At 47.8% G+C, this 20,568-nt stretch overlaps 1 protein-coding gene across 1 annotated transcript; it reads left to right on the top strand.

Moving 5' to 3' along the window:
* Positions 1-1,308: 1,308 nt before the first annotated feature.
* Positions 1,309-2,752, top strand: LOC141041496 (momilactone A synthase-like). Its single transcript, XM_073507766.1, has 3 exons — positions 1,309-1,530; positions 1,623-1,703; positions 1,800-2,752. Exons 1-3 carry the CDS (start codon positions 1,496-1,498, stop codon positions 2,605-2,607), a joined length of 924 nt encoding a protein of 307 aa, XP_073363867.1. The 5' UTR covers positions 1,309-1,495; the 3' UTR covers positions 2,608-2,752.
* Positions 2,753-20,568: the final 17,816 nt, after the last annotated feature.

The raw sequence follows: 20,568 nt of genomic DNA, 5'->3' as shown, positions 1-20,568 counted from the left end.
TGTCTCTCCTAGGCCCGGTCTCGGGGCATGAGAGATATTCCCCTTCAACAAATCTAGTCATTGCCCTCCTGGAAGCCCCGTGCGCATCGGCTAAGTTGCTCCCCTACAGATAGGCTATCCATAGGATTTGCACTCGACCCCGTGGACAAGGGTGGTAGGACCCCATCCACACGGGGTATGCATAGAATAAACAGTGGAACCCGTGAGCATGGGGTAGGCTGGCACTTGGCACATTTGTGAAGGGTTTTGTGGACATTCATGGATATAGTGCTGGGAAGGCTGGTGTATGAGTATGTTGTGTTCTGACACTTTCTTTCGAGCACCTCGACCCCTCTTTATAGTGTGGTGGCCGTAGGACTGAAATAACCGAAAGCAAAGCTTCGAGTCATCGGAAAATCACACACTTATCATTTTTGAAGTGGTGAGTTAGCCATCTCTATAATAATCCTTCGAGGAACCAATAACCTGAGATATTCTTTTAGCAACCATCATTAGTTTCGCAAACCACATACAAAAAATACCATTTAGAGATAAGTGCAATTTCAAATGTAATTTACAATTTATGAATTTGCATAAAATTCAAAATGCTCTTTCTACATTTAATAATTTCTTATTTCAGATTTCTAGGCTTTTCACTAAGATTTTATAATGTTTAGATTTTCCTAATTTATTATATTTTTCATAAATTTCTTGTTTTTTCCAGGTTTTAATCAAGTTTCTTTCAAAAACATTGTATTTCAAAAAATTGTCTATTCCCTAGACTAGAGGAATAACAAACCCAAAAAAATTAAAGTTTAATAAAGTTTCTATACCCTAGGGGATTAACAAACCAAAATAGAAGGGAAATAGATAAAATTCCTAATAGAAAATTAATTCATATCTGTTTCACATAAAATGTACACATGTTATAACATGGATAAGCGTAGAGATGTAAGTGGATGAATCAAAGCGTTAATCCAAGCTGCCATGGCCCATGAAGTGAGACAAGGAGCATGTGCTGCCCGTCCCGTGTAGGCAGTAAACGATCATCTTCACCAGTCTGGGAAGTGGCACCTAGCTACTACAGTTCACCGATCAAATCACCTCCTGGAAAATCACATCGACTGTGCTACTTTGTTCAGTTTTTTTTCCCCTGTCACACGATTTTGATTAGGTGATTAGGTACAGATGGTTGGACTTTTGTTTCCCTTTCCCATCGGAGATGACATCTTGGCTTTCACATCGTCTAGAAGCCCTGGCAAGAAAATGCCTTGTAGTAGCTAGGAATAATACCCACCCAGGGCCGATCATTGATACAAGATGTGCCACCGCGCCTCCGCGTCCGATCAATCCTCTGTTTGGTGGTCTGTCACTGTCACCGCCTCCGTCCTCCAGTCCTCCTCCTCATCATAATTCTTCTGTTTAAGGACAAGGAATTAATGCTCACTGCTGGCTATCTATAGCCCACCACAATCAAATCAGCAGAGCTTATCTCTCCACCTGGAATAATCCACTCATGATGCTCAGAGCAATTCACCATCTTCTTCTTAGGTAGTGCTCCCTCCGTAAAAAAATATAAGAGCGTTTAGATCACCACTTGATTCGCTCTTGTGCCTCCGAAATTAATGTGGTTGCGTATGCAGGAGCAAGATGAGGGCAGCCGCGGTGGCGATCTCGTCCGGCGTCGGCCTCGCTCGCTTCTCCACGGCCTCGAGCTCCATGAGGTATGCCATGCCATGGGATCTGTTGTTGGTTCTCGTTTGGGTTATGTCGTGTCCTGGTCCATGCCATGGCTTATCGCGCGCGGGAAAACCATGCAGGCTGGCCGGCAAAGTGGCCGTCATCACCGGCGCTGCCAGCGGCATGGGCAAGGCGACCGCCACGGAGTTCGTTAGGAATGGCGCCAAGGTCATCCTCACCGACATCCAGGACGACCTCGGCCACGCCGTGGCCGCCGAGCTCGGCCCCGACGCTTCCTACGCCCGCTGCGACGTGACCGATGAGGCGCAGATTGCCGCCGCCGTCGACCTCGCAGTGGCACGCCACGGCCGGCTTGACGTCCTGCACAACCACGCCGGGGTCACCGGGAGGATGAGTTTGGAGTCCGTCGCATCGCTCGACCTGGCCGACTTCGACCGCACCATGGCAGCCAACGTCCGGTCTGCCGTCGCCGGCATCAAGCACGCGGCGCGGGTGATGGTGCCGCGCCGGAGCGGGTGCATCATCTGCACCGCGGGCACAGCGGGTGTGCTCGGAAGCGGCGTGAACCCCGCGTACTGCATCTCCAAGGCCGCCGTGATCGGCGCCGTCCGGGCGTTGGCCGGGGAGCTGGGGAGGCAGGGCGTGCGCGTGAACGCCATATCGCCGCACGCCATCGCGACGCCGTTCGGGCTGCGCGGGATGGCAGAGCTGCTGCCGGAGACGAGCGAGGAGGAGCTGAGGCGGATGGTGGAGACGGCCATGAACGAGATGGGCGGGAGTGTTCTGGAGGTGGAGGACATCGCGCGGGCGGCCGTGTACCTGGCGTCCGACGAGGCCAAGTATGTCAACGGGCACAACCTCGTCGTCGATGGCGGGTTTACCGTGGGGAAGCTGATTCACATGCCGGATCCGGTGAGCAGTGCGTGACAGGCATGGCAATGACAGCGATGGAGATGACGCAAACATGCACTAGTTCCCCTAGCTACAAGTATTGTGGTACAGAGGGAGTACTATTGAGATACCCATCGTCCACAGCATGCGCAATAAATAAGGGACCGTATCTAATCTATTACTTGGATAGTGGGCGCATACAATTGATCTATTACTTGGATGGTACTCAGACTTGGTGCTTGGGTAGTGGGCGCATGCCTAGCTGGTAGGGTAGGTCGCGGTGATCTCCGGTGAACCCTTTTAGTCATGCGAATGTCGAAAACCATTAGCTTCCCAACTGAGAGGGCCAGGCCATATAACTTCCCATGACAGAAGGCGACGTCGTTAAACCAGTCTTTCTCTTTGGACGCCCACCGCCCACGTTCTCGGCATCCAACTCTGCACACATCGATCGCACTCTCGGGGATGGCGGCAAGGATGCAGCGTTTCCATGTGGGCGCCTCTGAAAAGACGAGCTTAAAGATGGTTGGGATGCTGCGTTGCTTGGCATAGATAACGCCAACAGGTCATCGGGGAGCCTGGACCACATGTCGTCTGTGGCGGCCATGGTGGACATGCTCATCTGCGCCACCATGCTTCGCCAGATTTCTGCACATTCCGCGGAATGGCGGACACGCTCATCTGTGTCTCCATGCTTCACCAGATTTCTGTATATTCCACTGGAAGGTGGTTACTACAGATCGAATGGATTTCTATTTGCTACTCCCTCCGTCCCATAATATAAGAACGTTTTTCAAGCTTTGTTAGTTTGAAAAACGTTCTTATATTATGGGACGGAGAAAGCTTGAAAAACGTTCTTATATTATGGGACGGAGGGAGTAGTAGATATTCAGCATGTACGCGTCGTATTACCACCGCATATGTTGGATCTGGTTTTTAACCTTTTTCCGTCGGGCGCACGTAAACCCAAACAAATCAGGCTTTCTACGTCGTCCTACGTTTCCAACTACTTCCTTCAAAAGTGTTCCAAAAAAAAACTATGTTGCAGGCAGAGAAGATCTCCAGGCTTCCGACGTATAGGAGAAGGCCATTATGTGTCCCTTTGTTCCCCTAAAAAAAGTATGTGTTCCTTTGGACTGATAAATGGATCCCGAACTGTGGTTCAGTGACACCTTCTGTACAAATTGGCCCAGGTTTGGTTGCAAAGGTGTTGGATCTAATTGATCATGAGAATGGGGCGTGGAAATTAAGTTGAACTTGTTAGAAGGAATTTTATATCCTAGAAGTTGAAGCTATACTCTTTTTTTTTTCTTTTTCTTTTTTGTGAGGGAAGTTGAAGCTATACCTAATACTATTCCACTGGGGCGAGAAGGTGGGCATGGATATTTGAAAGAAGTGGTGTCTACTCTCTTAAATCAACATATCGATCACCCGTGAACTATAACAAGCGACTTGCTCCAGGCCAAGGGACGATTACCGAATCCTGGTCGGCAGAGAAACAAATTATGGACGTCATTATGTAAAGTGATGAATGAGGTTCCCAAAGCGGCGATCTTTTGGTGGCGCGTGTTGCGCGGTATTCAAGATTTATCTAACCTAAATCAAGTACCCGTAGTTCAAGCATATATTCAGGTGTATTTGGAAACCTATATTTGGAAAATACTTTTTGGCCAAATTATTTTGTAATTTATTTTTTGTACATCCTAACCACTTGGCACGAACTTTTGGTGAAGTTTGAGACCAAGACTTGAAATGATTTGTCCAAGGGAATTCTTATGATTTATGAGCACTTTTGAAAACAAGCAATACAAGAAAATTTAAAAGATTCAAATAAGAAGCAAGTTCAAACTCAAGCACCACTAAGGACCCAACGTAAACATTCATTAACTTCAGATTAACAAGGTGCAAAACTCAGGGTGTTACTATAAGTGGGAACACATGGGGAGAATAAATCTAGAAACACCTAATAAACATGTAAAGCATGCAACATCTAGGGGAAACAATGGAATGGATGTAGCATCCCTAATTTTAAAGCTAAGTGCATATAAAATTTACTGCTGAGTGATATTAATAACAGTTTTGCTAAAGCACATCTATTTTCACAACATCTTGGAGGGAGAAGCCACCCAAGAGCATGACTGCCATCGGCCACATAGTATCCCACTGACTTGATCCCATGGAGAATATTCAAATTTTGAATTTTGTTCCCCCATATGATACAAATGGTCACCGTTGTCACATCTTCTCAAGTGCACATCATCACATATGGAGTCGTGTTCAGTTGTTGAGCATCTGTGGTTGTAGTAGATGCGATTTTTCTCTATCCCACCACGCCTACCTTTCGACGTGCAGCACCCTACAGCACGTTGCACTCAAGAAGAAGGCATAATGGCCCAATGTTGTGGTTTCTTGCCACCTCGCCTGCGTGTCATCGGTGTGGATGAGCTCAAACACCTTGAAGAAACACTCCTCTGTCGTTGTCCACAAAGACTCCTGCTCCGTAAGCCAGTGAACCCTTAGGGCCATGAATAGCCCGTCCCTGTGCTTGACAAGGTAGCTGATGTCGATGTAGGTGAGATGATTAATTCTCTCGTACACGGATCGCACCCATCCTGTGTGCATGGGTAAATTCATGTTTAGCTGGCGGGTGACAGTGAGCATCGGCCAAGCATTTTTAGTCATGCAGATGTCGAACACGAATAGCGTCCAGACCCCCCCTGACTAGACCGTACCATATAGCTTCCCATGACAGAAGGCAATGTCGTTGAGCGATTCACCCCACTTCGATGTCCACCACCCACGTTTCGGACATCCAACTCTACACACCGTGACCGTGTGATTTAATTAGTTGGCGGCAAGGATGCAGCTCTTGGACGTGGGGGCCTCTGGAAAGATCAGCTTCCGGATCATTGGGGTCATGGGGTGGTGCGTTGCTTGGCAGAAAGCAGCACCTGGGTGCCAGAGAATAGATTGACGGTCACTAGCGTGTCACCACCACCAGCAGCAGCAGACATGGCAGCGATCCAGCCGCCATCGTGAAAGCCGACCAGCCGCTTGTCGGCCGCTGCGTGCGGAAGAGTGCGCCGTCCACGGGGCAGAACACGCGCTCCGCCGTGCCGTCTTCGTATTGCGAGAGGACCACCCAAGGAAAGCTTGGCGCCGGCAGTTGTGCCGTCGGCGCGGCACGCCATGAGCTGGAGACGGCCTTGAAGCGCACGCGGTCGAGCGGAGAAGCGATCTTGTTGTAGATGGAGCCGAGGAGATCAGCAGGGAGCCTGGACCACAGACCGTCTGTGGCGGCGGACGAGCTCATCTGCGCCGCCTGATTTCTGTTTATTCGCCCGACCGGAAGGTGGTTGTTCGATCGGATGGGATGGGTTTCTATTTGCTTTGCATGTCGTATAGGTTTGGCTGCTTGCTGGTACGCGTCGAATTACCACGGTATATATTCGATCCAGGTTTCCTTTTTCCGTCGGGGCACGTAATCTCAAAGCAATCTGTTTTTCAATTCCCACGTCCTATTTTTCCAACTGCGTCCTACAAAACGAAGTTTCCAACTGGAGTACGCCGCCATGCTTCCTACAAAAACAAGTTTCCAACTGGAGTACTTTTTTGTACTAAAAGAAAAACTGGAGTACTTTTACCCTAAAAAAACCTAGAGCACTTTTTCAAGGCAAAAAACTATGTAGTCGTCATTTTAGAAAATCACTTGTTTCACAAAAACATGATAAAACACTTTGACTGTTAGCAATTTTTTTTACCAAACTAGCTAGCCAGATGGCCTGCATGTTCGCATGACTAAAATTATTATACGATAATAATGCTCCCTCCATCCCATAAAATAGCAACCTTTGGTTTCCGTAAAAGTCAATTTGCAGTAGCTTTGATGAAGTTGTAGAGAAAATGATCTATATCTACGATATCAAATATATACCATAAGAAAAATTATTTCAAGATAAATCTAATAGTATTGATTTGGTGCTCTATATGTCGACAACTTTTTCTATAAATTTGGTCAAATTTTACAAGGTTTAACTTTAAAAATCTAATAAGCACTACACTTTTATGACATAGGGATACTATACTTGGTATTATCAACTTGTTATTTGCTCCGTCATCCATGCCATCCAATATCCGCCACCATAAAAGTGTACATCTTGAGGAAACATATTTTGTGTTTTGCACAAATTATTTCATCATAATTGTAATAGGTTACTAGGTAAAGATATTTTTTATGAAAACTGAGGACATGTAAAAGCAAATGACTTATATTCAAAATAAGTGTATTTTATATTATTCTCCACTGATCATTATTGTTATATATGTTTATAGCAATAAATTTCTAGGAAACAAATTTTAATTGTTTATTGACTTGATGAAAATATAACTGGGATTATTTGTGTTGAATTTTTTCAAGTACTTGATATTTTAATATTTTAACATATGTATGAAAGTATTTAATTATTTTGATTTATAATATGAGATTGGTTTTGAGTTCAAGGAATCAGTTCGAATGATATTACAATATCTTCACTACCTTGAATGTATCATGGCTTCAGACTTGGTGGGCTTAGACTCCATTATAAATGCTTTGGCAGTCGACATTGAGGACCAGCCGTGCCGCCATCCTCGGCAGTGAGTGGTGGTAGTCTCTAACAGATTGAACGTTTACCCGAGCCTACATTAGGTCTATACTAGCATAGCCCGCGCGGCGGCACGCCGCGCCTGGTGATGCATTGTATTTATACGGATCGTAAAGGCCATTCTTATATTTTTAATAATAGAATCGCATGACTAAAACCAAGAAAGAGTTCTAAAAGATGGAAAATGAGTACATTTATTGCAGCCATGTATGATAAATACTGATGAACGGAAGGGTACACGCTACTAATAAAGTCTACTTATTGGCACAGTATACAGACCGTTGTATGGAACATATCATATATAATGATACAACTGCATGAAAGTAAATGATTGCAGACGGCCTAGTTGAGTTAAATCATCCTAGTGTAGCCCCCCTTAGGATAGTTTGTAATGAAGTAGTAAAGAGCTTTCGCCAATTCCTGTACCTGTCGAACGGGTGTCTTTGCTCCTTTGTATGTAATGACGGGATCATCTTTGTGAGGACGTTTGGGTACATGCGAAGAAGTGCCACATCGGAGAAATTATTGCATATTTTCGCCAAGTTCATTGTTTCTCTTGCAAATTCATTCTGTTGGGTACTTACTTGCTGGCGAGCCATGTTGAATTTTCATGCCCGCGCGGTGGCACGCCGCGCCTATTGATACTTTATGTGAGGAATTCTGTGTACAGTAATATTAAACTTTATATAGAAATTATTTTATTATTTTATTCACTTTTTACATGTTCACTTCAATTTTTATATTATGGTGTATGTACAAAAAATTATATTGCTGGTACAAATGCTATAATCTTTCATAAAGAAAAGTTTTATTGAATGAAAAGAGTCGGTACATTAATTGTACATAAAGGGAATACATATTGATATTGCATGATAAATTTCTGAATCTTTGGTAATTCAAAGCATCCTTGTTTGACCGCCCATTGGTTTTGTGTTCGTAATGTAATGATAGCTGAGGAAGTGTCACATCAGTAGTTAACAAGATAGAGCTTGTATATGGGGCAAACAATGTGCATGAACCTATGCTTGAATGTGTAATTTATGACCATGGACTTTATATTAGCTATACATCAAGATATTATCTATGTGTACAACTGGAAGTACCGACTTCTATGTATATATAGGAAAAAATACTAATAGGTATACCCATCTGTTAGACCGATGACTAACTTGCATCCATGACAAAGCAATTGGAAAACATTTTCTCAGCCAGAAGCCAGGCCAAAGTAGACGCATTTCACTAAGCTTTTAGAGTGAGAATTGTCTTACAACGTTAAAAGGAAAAGAAACATACAACATAGGGAGACATAGCTAGGGCGATGGGAACACACCACATGAAGAAAAAGTACAATGATGGCAGTATAAACCCAGTTGACTGCGCATACAAAGCTTGATTCATGAACTAAGTTTTTTATCTCTTCAAAATATGCACTGGAAGAGGAAGGTAGGCTTTCCAAATCATACATTGGGAGGAAAATTAATGTAAGCTGTCTTTGTATAGTTGGTCTGCTGCAGAAACGAATGAATACTGAAAATGACAACTCACAACACCACCTTGCATTGTCCTGTTGACATGATAAGCGCTTTAACACAGCTAAAATATGAGAGTACAACCTTTACATCTTTCATATGAATAAAATCTGGCCCAACCTACATTCTTCATATGAATAAAATCTGGCCCAAGCTCAATCTAAAAATAAGCAGCAGGCGAAGAGGGCCATTAAAATGCATTGTGTTGTTCAGCTTCAGTAAGAAAAAAACAGATTGTTAATACCTTGCAATTGCTTGCGTTTCTTCACCCCGTAAGGGTCTTATTACTTAAGTTAATAGTATGTCATCCAAATTCATCATAGCTTGATGCATCCATACAATAAATATGAGAAGGGGTAAAATCCATATCTCTAGTATTGATGCCTACATACAACAAATATGATAAGGGGGTAAACACATATTATTTAGTCTTGATGCTTGCATAGAACAAATATTAGAAGGGAGTAAATCATGGTCATCCCAAAAAGCATATCATCAAATTAACAACAGATGCAGCAAAGGACACGGGACCATGAAGAATATATCCCACAACGGTGCAAAGGACACGGGACCATGAAGAATATATCCCACACCGGAACCGCTGTGGGTTTAACGGTTGCAAATTCTTGCACCAAGGACAGATCGTAAATGTTTGCAGCAATGATGGAAGGGATACTATACCTTAAGAGCACAAAAATGAACCCGAAGCTAAATAACACCAATCAGTTAGTGACCATCTCTAAACCTTTAATCTACAAGAAAAGGCTTCACAATAATCCACAGAAGCAATCCCTATATGGATTATCAAGAAGAAAGAGGATCGGGAGAAACCTTGTCTTATTACATAGCAATGATAGCACCCGAATTTTGACCACTTGCAAATCTCACTCGCTACTGAGGTGCACTAAAAAATATCAGAGAGAGAGAGAGAGAGATGATCACAGGAACCTGGACACATGTGAAACCTCGTCGGACCATGCAAGGGGATACAACACGAATGGCATGCATCGCGGTCTGAATGCACCTCATGTTCAACAGCATCACATAGCCGTGCAGTGCGCAGCTCCAGGCCGCGCCTTGCTGATGGACGTCTTCACGTTGAGAACTTGAGATCCACGTACTCGTCCACATGCCCGCAGCATCATCAGCAACAGCCAATCCTGGCTGACAATGGACAACTCCGGCTCCACTCGCTCCTGCGCAGTGTGGCCGCCTTTGAGACCGTCCTGCTGTCTATTGCACCGCCTCCCCTCCGCCCCGACGCTACAACCTAAGCCCCTTCTCGGCGCCACTGAGCGCACGCACACCAGGAGCATCCGCCCTCGCCACCGTCACATCGCTCGCACTGGCAAGTGATCATGCTCCGGCGGTGGTGATGTCGTCGTCGTTGTCGCAGAGGTTGTTGCCGCAGCATCCGTGCTCCCCGAACAGGGTGTCCTACTACGCCCGAGCGGAGACCGTGGCCCCGCCAAGGGGATACGCAAGCGCCGGCCGCAGAGACACACGGTTTCCGCGCAGCCCGTAGCCGATCGACAACGTGTTGTTCAACGTAGTCACCGTCGGCCGTGGACGACCGGTTCGACGGGCTCAGGGCGATGCCGGAGCCGAAGCTGTGGCCGATCCTCACCAGACCCGCCAGCACCGCAGAGAAGGTCAACAGAGATGAGGAGGCCTGGGGCAGCGGCAGCGAGTTGCCGACGGCCAGGGCGCGGCGGCCGGGGCGACAACTCGTGAAGCTGAGCGCCAAGCTGAAGAGGAGGAGGCCAGCGGACGTGCAGCCTCCATTGGAGACCACCGTGGCCGTGCTACAGAGGCGACGCGCGAGGCGGCGGCGCTGGCTGCAGGAGGGCCTCGTGATGATGTACCCGGAAGCGGACTTCCTGGAGAAGTGGAGAGTATGGCGGAGATAATCACGGCGAAGGACGACGTACGATCGGGCGTCATCGCAGGGCCTCAAGGAGCTGCTTGCCTGCTACCTGGCCCTCAACGCTGCCGAGCACCGCGACATCGTTGCCGCTTTCTGCTACGCCTGGCTCGACGACACAACCGGCACGACGGCACCACCTGCACCAAGCATGTTGTTGCCGCCCTCTCTCTAGCCACTGCACTCGCCTTGCACTCGAGAAAGAAAAAGACTGAAGGAAGAAGAAGAACACAAGACACAAGAAATTCCGAGCCGGCGCACGAACGGCGCCCTGGGCACCCGCACGCCCTAATCTTTTTTATCTTTCAATGGCTACATGGCTGGCTCTTCACCAACACAAACATGGAGCAGTCTACGGGTTTTATACCCGGGCTGGTGCTCATACACGCTGCACCCCACCCCGCTCTGCTGCATGCCCACGAGCTGCATGCGCGCGCCCACGACACGCACAACCGCGATCGGCTCGTAACAGACTCACGCACACACGCGCGCCTGGCTGCTGCACCCGAGCGATCCGCTCGGCCTCGCGCACAACGCGCCGGACGCGGGCAGCTCAACAGACTGAGCGCACACACACGCTACACACATGCGCACACACACCTGAGCCCGCCACGGTCGGACCCGACGCGGCCACCGCACGCACGCACGCGCACCGCGCCTGACCCGTCCGAGCCGTGGCTTATTTGCCCAACAAAGCACAGTCCGCCGCCGTGATGGCGGGCCGACGCCAGCCAGGGACGCCATATCCCTCGACGGGAGGCGCTCGTGGATGATCCTATCGGACGACGTCGATGCCATTAGCCAAGACCCCATCAGCAGAGCTTGCGCCCCCCACGGCCTCCGTGTGCGCCTGGATCGGCTCTTCCTCGCCCGCGCAAGGTTTGGCTGGAGCAAGACACGCCACTCCTCTTCCGTGGTGGTGGCGGAGACCAGCGGCGTGGCCTTCTCGAAGCAGGCGGTGGCGAGGTCGACGTTGTGGAAGAAGAAGGCGGTATTCACGACGGGCAGGGGCGAGTAGGAGGAGTTCCGGTTCCGGTGCCGCAGCGTGAGGTTCAGAGGCGAAGGAGGGATCCTTTTATAGGCGCATGCGGCGGTGGTGCATTACATCCTGTAGACGCTCTAATAATCCCGATTCAATGATGGTTGGACACGCGGAGAGAAGAGAGGAAGCCAGACAACGTTTGGGCCAACAGCGACAGGAGCAGACATCGACGTATCGATTAGCCCAAGAGCGGCTGGAACACAGCCCGATAACCAATATAAGGGCAGAGAAGCAACGAAGCAGGAGGAATGTGTCAGTGCACAAGTTCCATCGGATGAACTGGTCAATGCGATAAGAAAAAAAATGCTAAACGAACCAACGCATCCCGCACGCGCGTTCAAAAAATTTCAAAACAAAACCAGGGCACACCACGCATTCGTACACATTCATCTACCAAAATAATACACGTGCCATGTACCAAGTTACCTAGGCGTCATTTTCATACAAGTGGTGAAACATGAGAACGAAAACGTCCCGGGAAATAGGGGTTTGGGTATACAGAGTGATGTGTATTGCAAGGAGTCTGGGCTCATACAAACAGGAAGGATGTTAAAGCTTGTTTACCGAGTGATGGCCCTGACTACTATATGCTATTGAATTAGAATGTAACACATCTTGCATATCTGACTTTCTATCAATTAAATCTGACCCCGACACATATATTTCTGTCTATAAGCAAATTTGAGCTTCTTACTTCAAGAAATAAATAAGTAATTAACATAAAACTACCACTTTACACACTTCATCGCTCACACCCACAACCCAAGTTTGCACAAAGTCTGGAAGCTTAAAACAGATGGAAAGGTTCAATTCTTCATGTGGCTGCTCGTCCAAAATCGGCTGTGGACCGCGGACAGACTCTGTACGCGTGGATGGCCGCGCAATGCAACTTGTGCACTCTGTAATCAATCCATGGAAACATTGACACATCTTCTGCTCGAGTGCCCATTCAGCAAGCAAGTATGGTTCGCCTTCAACTCTTCCCACCCAGGGACAGCGGCTGCTGCTCGCACGACCACAACTGCCCTTGGATGGTGGAAGAAGATCTCCTGTTTTCTCTCCAAGAAACATGCCATCCACAAGTCTGTCCTGCCAGTTTTGGTTGCCTGGCACATCTGGAAAGAACGCAATCGCAGGATTTTTGTAAGTACGACCCTGGCTCTCTCCGGCTTAGTTAGCTTGATTAGAGACGACCTCCTGACTATTGGTCAGGCTTTTTGCGAGGTGTAGTTTTTCCTCTCTTTTCTTTTTTCTCTATCCTTTGTTCTGACTGATTTCAGTCTGTACAGTTTTCCCTCGCCTATAATGAAAAGCGGAGCTCCTGCCGTTAATCGTAAAAAAAAAACAAGTTAGGCTTCCCAGAAACTACCCATTACAGATTAGACTTCCCAGAAACTTTTAAACATGACTTATACCTATCAAAAAAGTGTTTTTTTTTATTTCAGGAAACCTAAACTGTCATGTGCTTAAAAATTGAGCCATTTTCTAACACAATCGGCCCACCAGCCCTGCCATGTGGATGGGGAGGCACGGAGTTAATGGCCGTTAGACGACAACCCACTACTAGGAAAAGGCCTATTAGTAGCGCACCAGTTTTGCCTACTAATGGCGCACTACTGGTGCGCCACTAGTACCACGCCACTAGTATTAAATACTACTGGCGCACCCCTGGTGCGCCATTAGTATCTGGTATACTAATGGCGCATCACGCCGTGCGCCATTAGTGTGCCTTCCAGGGGGTGATATTTACACATGTGCTTTGCCATACTAATGGCGCACTGTGGGGTGATGCGCCATTAGTATCCTTTGGCAGACTAATGGCGCACGTTGGGGTGATGCGCCATTAGTATGAATATTATGGATTTTTTTTCTTTTCTGATATTTGCACAGATTACAAAATATATTATTGAACAGAATATAGACAGCACCACACAACAACAGCAGATTCATCAAATACAATAGAAGATTAGTCTCCAAATACAATTCATCATATTAGTCTCCGAATTCAAAAGACCGGACAAAGATAGAACATTACAAGTCTTCAGACCGCGAGTAGCGAGTTTGTCTTCACATTACAAGTCGATATCGATCATCTAAACTACCATCACATAGAAGAGAGCTGCGGTCATCACGATGAGCATCATCGTGATGAAACTGGTCTTCATCCGGTTCCTCCAACGCTCCCTCCTCTCTCCCGCTAGATAGCGCGTATCTAGATTCCGCCTCCGCCCTAGTGGTGTACCGTTTGTAACTGTTACCGCTGAAATGGTGAACCTGTCTCCGACACTCCTCCCAGTCGTCGTAGACTCCGGGAACCTTACCCTTGTACACGACATACGACGGCATCTCTATGCACTAGCCAAACAACAGACAATACATAAGCAATATATAAGTATGCAACAAAAGGATCGGAAAAGAAAAGCAAGACATTAATAGCACGATTCATGGTCCTACTAATAAATAGCATCGATTACATCTAAGTTGAACGACTGTCGAAACCAAAGAGACATACAAGTTCATTAAAGTTTAATTATAACATGAGCTAATCGATGTTTCAGAACTACACATAGCATCACTACTTTCGACTCGACTCATGGGACCGGAGCGTGGATGAAGCCGCCATCTGTCGTGATGGTCATGAAGTCGCGGGCGTTGTCAGCCTGCATTTGTAGCGTTGTGTCTATCTCACTGTTGGACGGTTGATATTTGAGGTAGAACTGCCCTGAGGTACGAAGGACATCTTGATGGATGATTTCTGCAAACTCCGACTAGATGCGAAAGAATTCTTGTCGGATGTCCGCGTCCTGGATTGCCGCCAAGCTTGCGGCCCAATCTTTGAGATTATTTGGTAGCAGAAGGTGATTATGGTCCCGTACGATCGCCCGCATGTGATGGAGGGCGTAGTAGGCATCCTTCTGACCGCCAGGCGGCTGCTTGACGCAGGGGAACGTCGTATTGTGGGTGAACACGTGCCTGCCGTACCTACGAGCCGGCCTCTTAAAGGTGCCTCCAGATGTGGCGTAGCCGGGGAGAGCATCATCAAGAACTTTCTTGATATTTGTGTAGTCTATCTTGGAGTCACGGTCCGGGTCGAAATACGTGGCCATGGATTATTTCGGGCTTAAGAGGATGAGTGTGCAATGTGTGTCACTGCACAGAACACGGAATGTTAGAAAAAAAAGAACGATCGAAATCTAAGAAATCATATGTTACGGGGCGGTTAGGGGATGACTTACTCGGGAAAGTAAGGCACGAGGAAGTTATCCTTATCTGGGTTTGCCAGAATGACGCCTTCGAGGTGTGAACTCGCGACTTGCCGGTCCCCAGCGCTGCCCAAGATCTTGGCACGCATGTAGAAGGGGTCGACTATCACAATGTCCGGGGTCTTGTCTCTAATGATCCGCATCTCCATACTCAGCGAAAACAGCCGAACGAAGGTGTAGTGCAGCGGATGAAGGTTAAACATAGCAAAGATGTCATCAAACCGCAGGACGATCGTACCCCCGACGGCGCTATCCACAAAGCCCTTGCCCTTTGGCACCTTGGCCACGAAAACCGGGTATGCCACATCATTCTCTCTGAGACGCCGCTTCTCCAAAGAAAGAACACTGTTATGCAGACTCCGCCTAGCACCGGTTGCAGCATTGAGCATATTTGTCGGTAGCATCGCCCTACCCGCCACATGCACCCTCCTCGAGATATCCTTAGGTGAAGGTGGCCCGTCCTGAGCACGGATCATACTCGGTGCCGGCTGGCTCGCACCGGCGCTCTTGTTAGTCTTTCGTTTCCGTCCCTTCATCCTGATCTGCTGTAATGGGATCGAGTTCTGCTCACAGACCGCCTTCTTGAGCGTGTTGGGGCTGATAATATTTCGCACCTCAGCTATCTGAGGCTCGGTGAAGGCGGCAGCTGGAGGCGTCTCATGAGAACTGAACGCCAGACGACACCTGTTGCAATTGGGTTTCTCCGTCGTACCAGCTAGATCGCGGTCGTCTTTTTCAGGGTTGGGTTCTTGAGAAGGAGGCCCGCAGAACTCGTCACCGTACCCATGTTCAGCAAAGTACTTATCGACGTTGGTAAATGTACCGTCGTCGTTGTCGTCGTCGTCCGGATCCTGTGCCATAGGGATGTCCGGCATGCCCGGTAGCGTTGCGGCATTCTTGCCATAGCTTGGCGCTGGCACGACTGTCGGTCTTGTCTGTGGGGTGGTGTCCCCCGCCCCCAAACGAATCCGGCTCTTCGGCCAAAGCAGGGGCCAGCTTACGTAGGCGCTGAGGGTCATCACATCATCTTCGTCGGCCCCAGCGGGTCGAATCGGAGGTAACAACTCGTCGCAGCCTGGCAGCACCCGAACCAGTTCAACCTTATACAAGGTGGGTGGCATCGGATTACCGTGGAACACATGGTTTCCCGGTTGAACGATTCTTCCCTTGGCGACATCGACCAACTCGCCGCCCACGAAGTGCAGGAGAGTGCAAGGAACGTCGGCGGCGCCCTGCGAAAACATGTAGGGCATCAGGGATGCCCAGTCAAAGGCAAGGAGATGAAGTCATCAGCCGAGAGGCTTAGTTACCGTGATGCCGTCGAGCTCGGCTAATGTCGAGGCACCGCCAACGGCGGGCGTGCAACTGACGGAGGGGCCGCTTGTTGGCGAGGTGCCGGCCGGCTTACACTCGGGTGCATTAAGCTCCAATGCCCGTGCCGCCACCGGAGACACGAATACCGCCTCCGCCGGAGACACCAATGGCGCCGTCTGCGCGTTGTGCGAGTTGCTGGCCGTGAAGCTGGGAACCGGGGGAGGCCCCTGTTGGCCGCCCGCAATCCACGTCGTCAGCCCCTGAATCAAGGTAGGCACCATGGCGGTGAGCGTCGTTCCTAGTTGTTGTTGTACTTGCTCTTGGACAATCTCCGGAATCCGCGCCACTTGTGCCTTGAGTTCTTGAACCTCGCGCGACTGGCTTTCTGAGCTGGTCTTTTTCTCCTTTCGCCCACCAGCGGTATAGTATGGCGACCATTTTTTGGACAAGCCTTTGCCGGCCACACGACCATCTGACGACGGCTTACTGAGCTTATCCTTGTTTTTCATTACGTTCAACGCCCTATTTAAAGGGGTGTCAAAAGGGGAGCTCTGAGACGACCCTGCGCTACTGCTTTCAGCCTCCTGCGGAAGGAATGTGAACCATTTAAAAATTTGGCTTCGTTAATTAGAATGCAACCATATGGAGCTTACGCGGGGGTGTATTCCTTACCAAAACAAGCTCAAGCCCCCTGGTCTTCGGATCCGTGGTAAGCTCCTTTGTTACCGGGTCCTCCTTGTACCGGGCCCTAACAAAGTTCCTGGTCTGCTTGTCACGGAATTTCTCGAAGCGGGGCAGTAGGCCTTGCTCGGCACGCTCCGCGTCCTCCTTGTCCCATATAGGCTCCGCCACTCTGTAACCGCCGGGACCGAGTTGGTGGACCCCTAAGTTCAACTGCCGCATTTCTTTCCCCCACTGACTTGATTCGGAGGTTGCGCTGCTCTCGCACTTGATCTTGAACTACTTGTAGTCATCTTCGCTGATCAAAGGATATTTCGCCTTGATCTTCTCATAACTATCACCTTTTTCAATCATTGCCTTCACCGTGCTTCTCCAAGTAGACAGGGTCGTGCTCATCCTCGTGAGGGCGGCACTGTTCACTTTATTCCCTGAGAGGCGTGTGTTTGCAAAGTCAGCGGGGAACTTGTATCATTCGTGCAGCTTCGTGAAGAGGAGGCTGCGCAAATTCCCTCGGTCCTTATGCCTTAGGTTCTCGGTGTTGATCGAGACGGTGCTCCGGAGAATGCACCCGAGCTGAACCGAGTACCCCTTGACTACTTGTTTGGGCGCCGTTGGATGCCCGTCGGAGTTCACTTCAGTAAATTCCTCCTTGACGGTGCCGAGCACGCTCGGGCGCCGGTCCTTCCGTTGCCTCTTCGGTTGGCTGCCATCTGTGCGTGCACCGCCATCATCAGTGGTGGCATCCTCGGTGGCACCATTAGTGGTGTCATCCCCGACGCCACTAGGGGTTGTGTAGTCAGGATTGGTGTCTTCCGCGACGTCCTCATAGCAGTGAGGTTCTTCCTCCAGCTCCTGGGACAGCTCCCAGAATTGCTTGCCGCCCGAACCGCCGGCCTCATCGTTGTGGGCCATGTTTCGCTCTAAATAGGAAAAAAGTTTGGTCAACAAGTTGGTTATTGTCAAGGAACAAGATCATGGTCTCATCATTTAGGGTTTGTCGACACCGAGGCATCCTAAAAGCTAGGCTTTTATCATTTAGGGTTTGTCGACGCCGAGGCACCCTAAAAGCCTAAGCGTACATCATTTAGGTTCTCATCGACACCGAGGCACCCTTAAAGCTAAGCTGGGAAGGAGAATTCTAAGTTGGGCCTAATCACTTGGCTCTATTGCCACCTATGGTTTAATGCAGCAAGAATAAAAGGGCACTTGATCCTACTTAATTAAGTACTAAGACCCCGGCCCATGCATTAGTCATAAGTACCCCATATGTCCTATTTTTAGCAAAGTCATGCTAAAATTCACGGAAAATTTCAGCATGACCTTTGCTGAAAATAGGACATATGGAGTACCCGAATTTGCCAGAACGGAAGTTAATCGACATTCCAGCAAACTCAAGGGCCTCTCGGGGTACCTGCAAAATCATCACGACACGATGGTCGGAGACAAAACCCAGCAAACTAGCGAAGTTACTGATGTGTTTACAGAAATTGTTTTCTGTAAAAGATGATCATCATCTTTACAAGTCTTTCTCAATGGGATCACAAGTAATTCAGAGGCATCACAAGTAATTCAGAGCATCGCAAGGCATTAGTAGTTCAGTACATGAACAAGTTTTACAAAGCACATCAATATGTACTGTATTTCATTGTGGAGTGATATACAGTATGTTACAGCAAAGAAACAGCTTAATCCATGCCTCAGCTTATCAACAATCATTACTTGTCAAATACAGAAGAAGGAACAATTTATTTGTGACATAGTTACAAATGATGACAGAATAAATCAACACCCTGCACTAGCCTAAAAACAAGTGAAGTTTCACCCATATAAGAACAAGTGAATTCTAGTCACATTGACACTCCTGGTTTTCTACAAACACCAAGTAGTAGGGCACACAAAAGTTCTGAAATTTGTGTGCCTAACTGAATTAACTGAATTTTCAGTAACCGAATAAACTGAATTTTCAAAACTGCAAGAAGCCATTTAAAAAAAATCCTCTCATCTCATATGAGGAGTGTTAATCCTAAGACTAATAGTTTGTTGTGCAGTACAGCTACAGTGATGCCCTGTCCATTTGTCCCTCCCCAACTAGATACTAGAGTAGCACTGTTGATGCCCTGTTCTTGCTGAACTTTATGACAGTATATACAACAACTTATCCTCTTAAGCCAAAACAACTTTGTAAAAGCCAGATGCAACTTGTTGAGCTAATTTTGTGCAGAACTCCTTGAGGAACTAACAGCAAGGAGTGGCTAGAACTACAAACAGTGGCTAGAACTGCAGATTTACAAATTAAAGGACACAAACTCAAGAAAGCTTCCTGAACAATACCCTGACAGAAAACATAGGACAAGCAATGAATTTCTATAACTAGCAGAGATCATGTGCAGCTGCAGTGACTATCATTTGTATTCTTGTTGCTAAAACTTTCCAAGTTTATGTCTAGGTAAGGAGTAGAAAGAAGAGGAGCTCATTTGACAGTGCTGCCTTGATTCAAAGGAGCGTAAACTCCACAAATAGCAATTCATTTGTATTTGACATAAACAAGCCAATTCATTTGTATTCTCTTCTCTTCTCTGAATGCACTCCTCTCTCCACAAATTCAGAATCAACACTATAGTAGTAGCAGGTATCTTCTTGGCTTGTTGGCTTGTATGGAAGCTTGTGTTATTGCTTACTAAGGTACTGAACTGATCAGAACTTCAGAACAGTGAGCTTTACATACTAATTTCAGAGGGATTTGAACCTAATTTGACCTAAATTCGAGAGGGATTTGACCTGAACCTAGCAAAAGAGAGAACAAGAGGGCATGGCCGGGAGGGAGGAGAGGAGGAAGAGAGGCAGAGGGAGGAGGGCAATGAAGATTACTTGACCACGATGAGGTGGTGGCCGGAGCGGAGATGACAGAGGGCGGAGACCGCGAGCTTGGGTGAGGCGGGGATAGACGGCGGGGAGGTCGCGAGGTGCTCGGGCCTCCTCTCCTGGTGGACGCGGGGGCGTCGTCGGGGACGAAGACGTCGACGCTGTGGATGTTGCCGCCGCGGAAGGCGATGCAGTCGGAGATCCAGGACGGTGAACTGCGCACGGAGGCCAGGGGAGTCAGCCAGGGGGAGGGGGCTTACGGGCAGAGGAGGACGGGCGGAGGAGGAGGGGGGCTTACGGGCGGCGGCGTAGTAGGGGCGGCGGCGCAGTGGGTCGGAGAGATGTGAGATTGGGAGAGAAGGACGAACGCGAGATGGACAACACACACAAGGGGGAAGGTTAGTAATGATGCACCATTTAGGGGTGCGCCATTAGTAACTTTTTTTTTCTGATAGCAATGGCGCACCCCACTCTGGTGCGCCATTAGTAACTTTTTTTTTGATAGCAATGGCGCACCCTCCTCTGGTGCGCCATTAGTAACCTTTTTTTCATTATTTTTTGTTGCATCTAATAATTTGTTTTTTTATCAAATTTATTATTTTCATGAGGACTAAAACAGAAGATATCATCAAATTTGTTTTTTTTGAAAATATCATCAAATTTGTTTTTTTATTTTTAATTGAAGATATCATCAAATTTGTTATTTGAAAATATCATCAAATTTGTTATTTAAAAATAT

The sequence above is a fragment of the Aegilops tauschii genome, chromosome 2 (genome assembly GCF_002575655.3).
Source record: "Aegilops tauschii subsp. strangulata cultivar AL8/78 chromosome 2, Aet v6.0, whole genome shotgun sequence".
Lineage (NCBI taxonomy): Eukaryota > Viridiplantae > Streptophyta > Magnoliopsida > Poales > Poaceae > Aegilops > Aegilops tauschii.
Note: the sequence above shows the minus strand (reverse complement) of the source record. Positions and strands in the feature narration are given on the sequence as shown.

Excerpts from the sequence above, each read along its gene's own strand:
- LOC141041496 (XM_073507766.1), top strand. The coding sequence starts at position 1,496 with ATGATGCTCAGAGCAATTCACCATCTTCTTCTTAG. Across the intron at positions 1,531-1,622 it reads ATTCACCATCTTCTTCTTAG|GAGCAAGATGAGGGCAGCCG; the intron begins GTAGTGCTCCCT and ends TTGCGTATGCAG. Across the intron at positions 1,704-1,799 it reads ACGGCCTCGAGCTCCATGAG|GCTGGCCGGCAAAGTGGCCG; the intron begins GTATGCCATGCC and ends AAAACCATGCAG.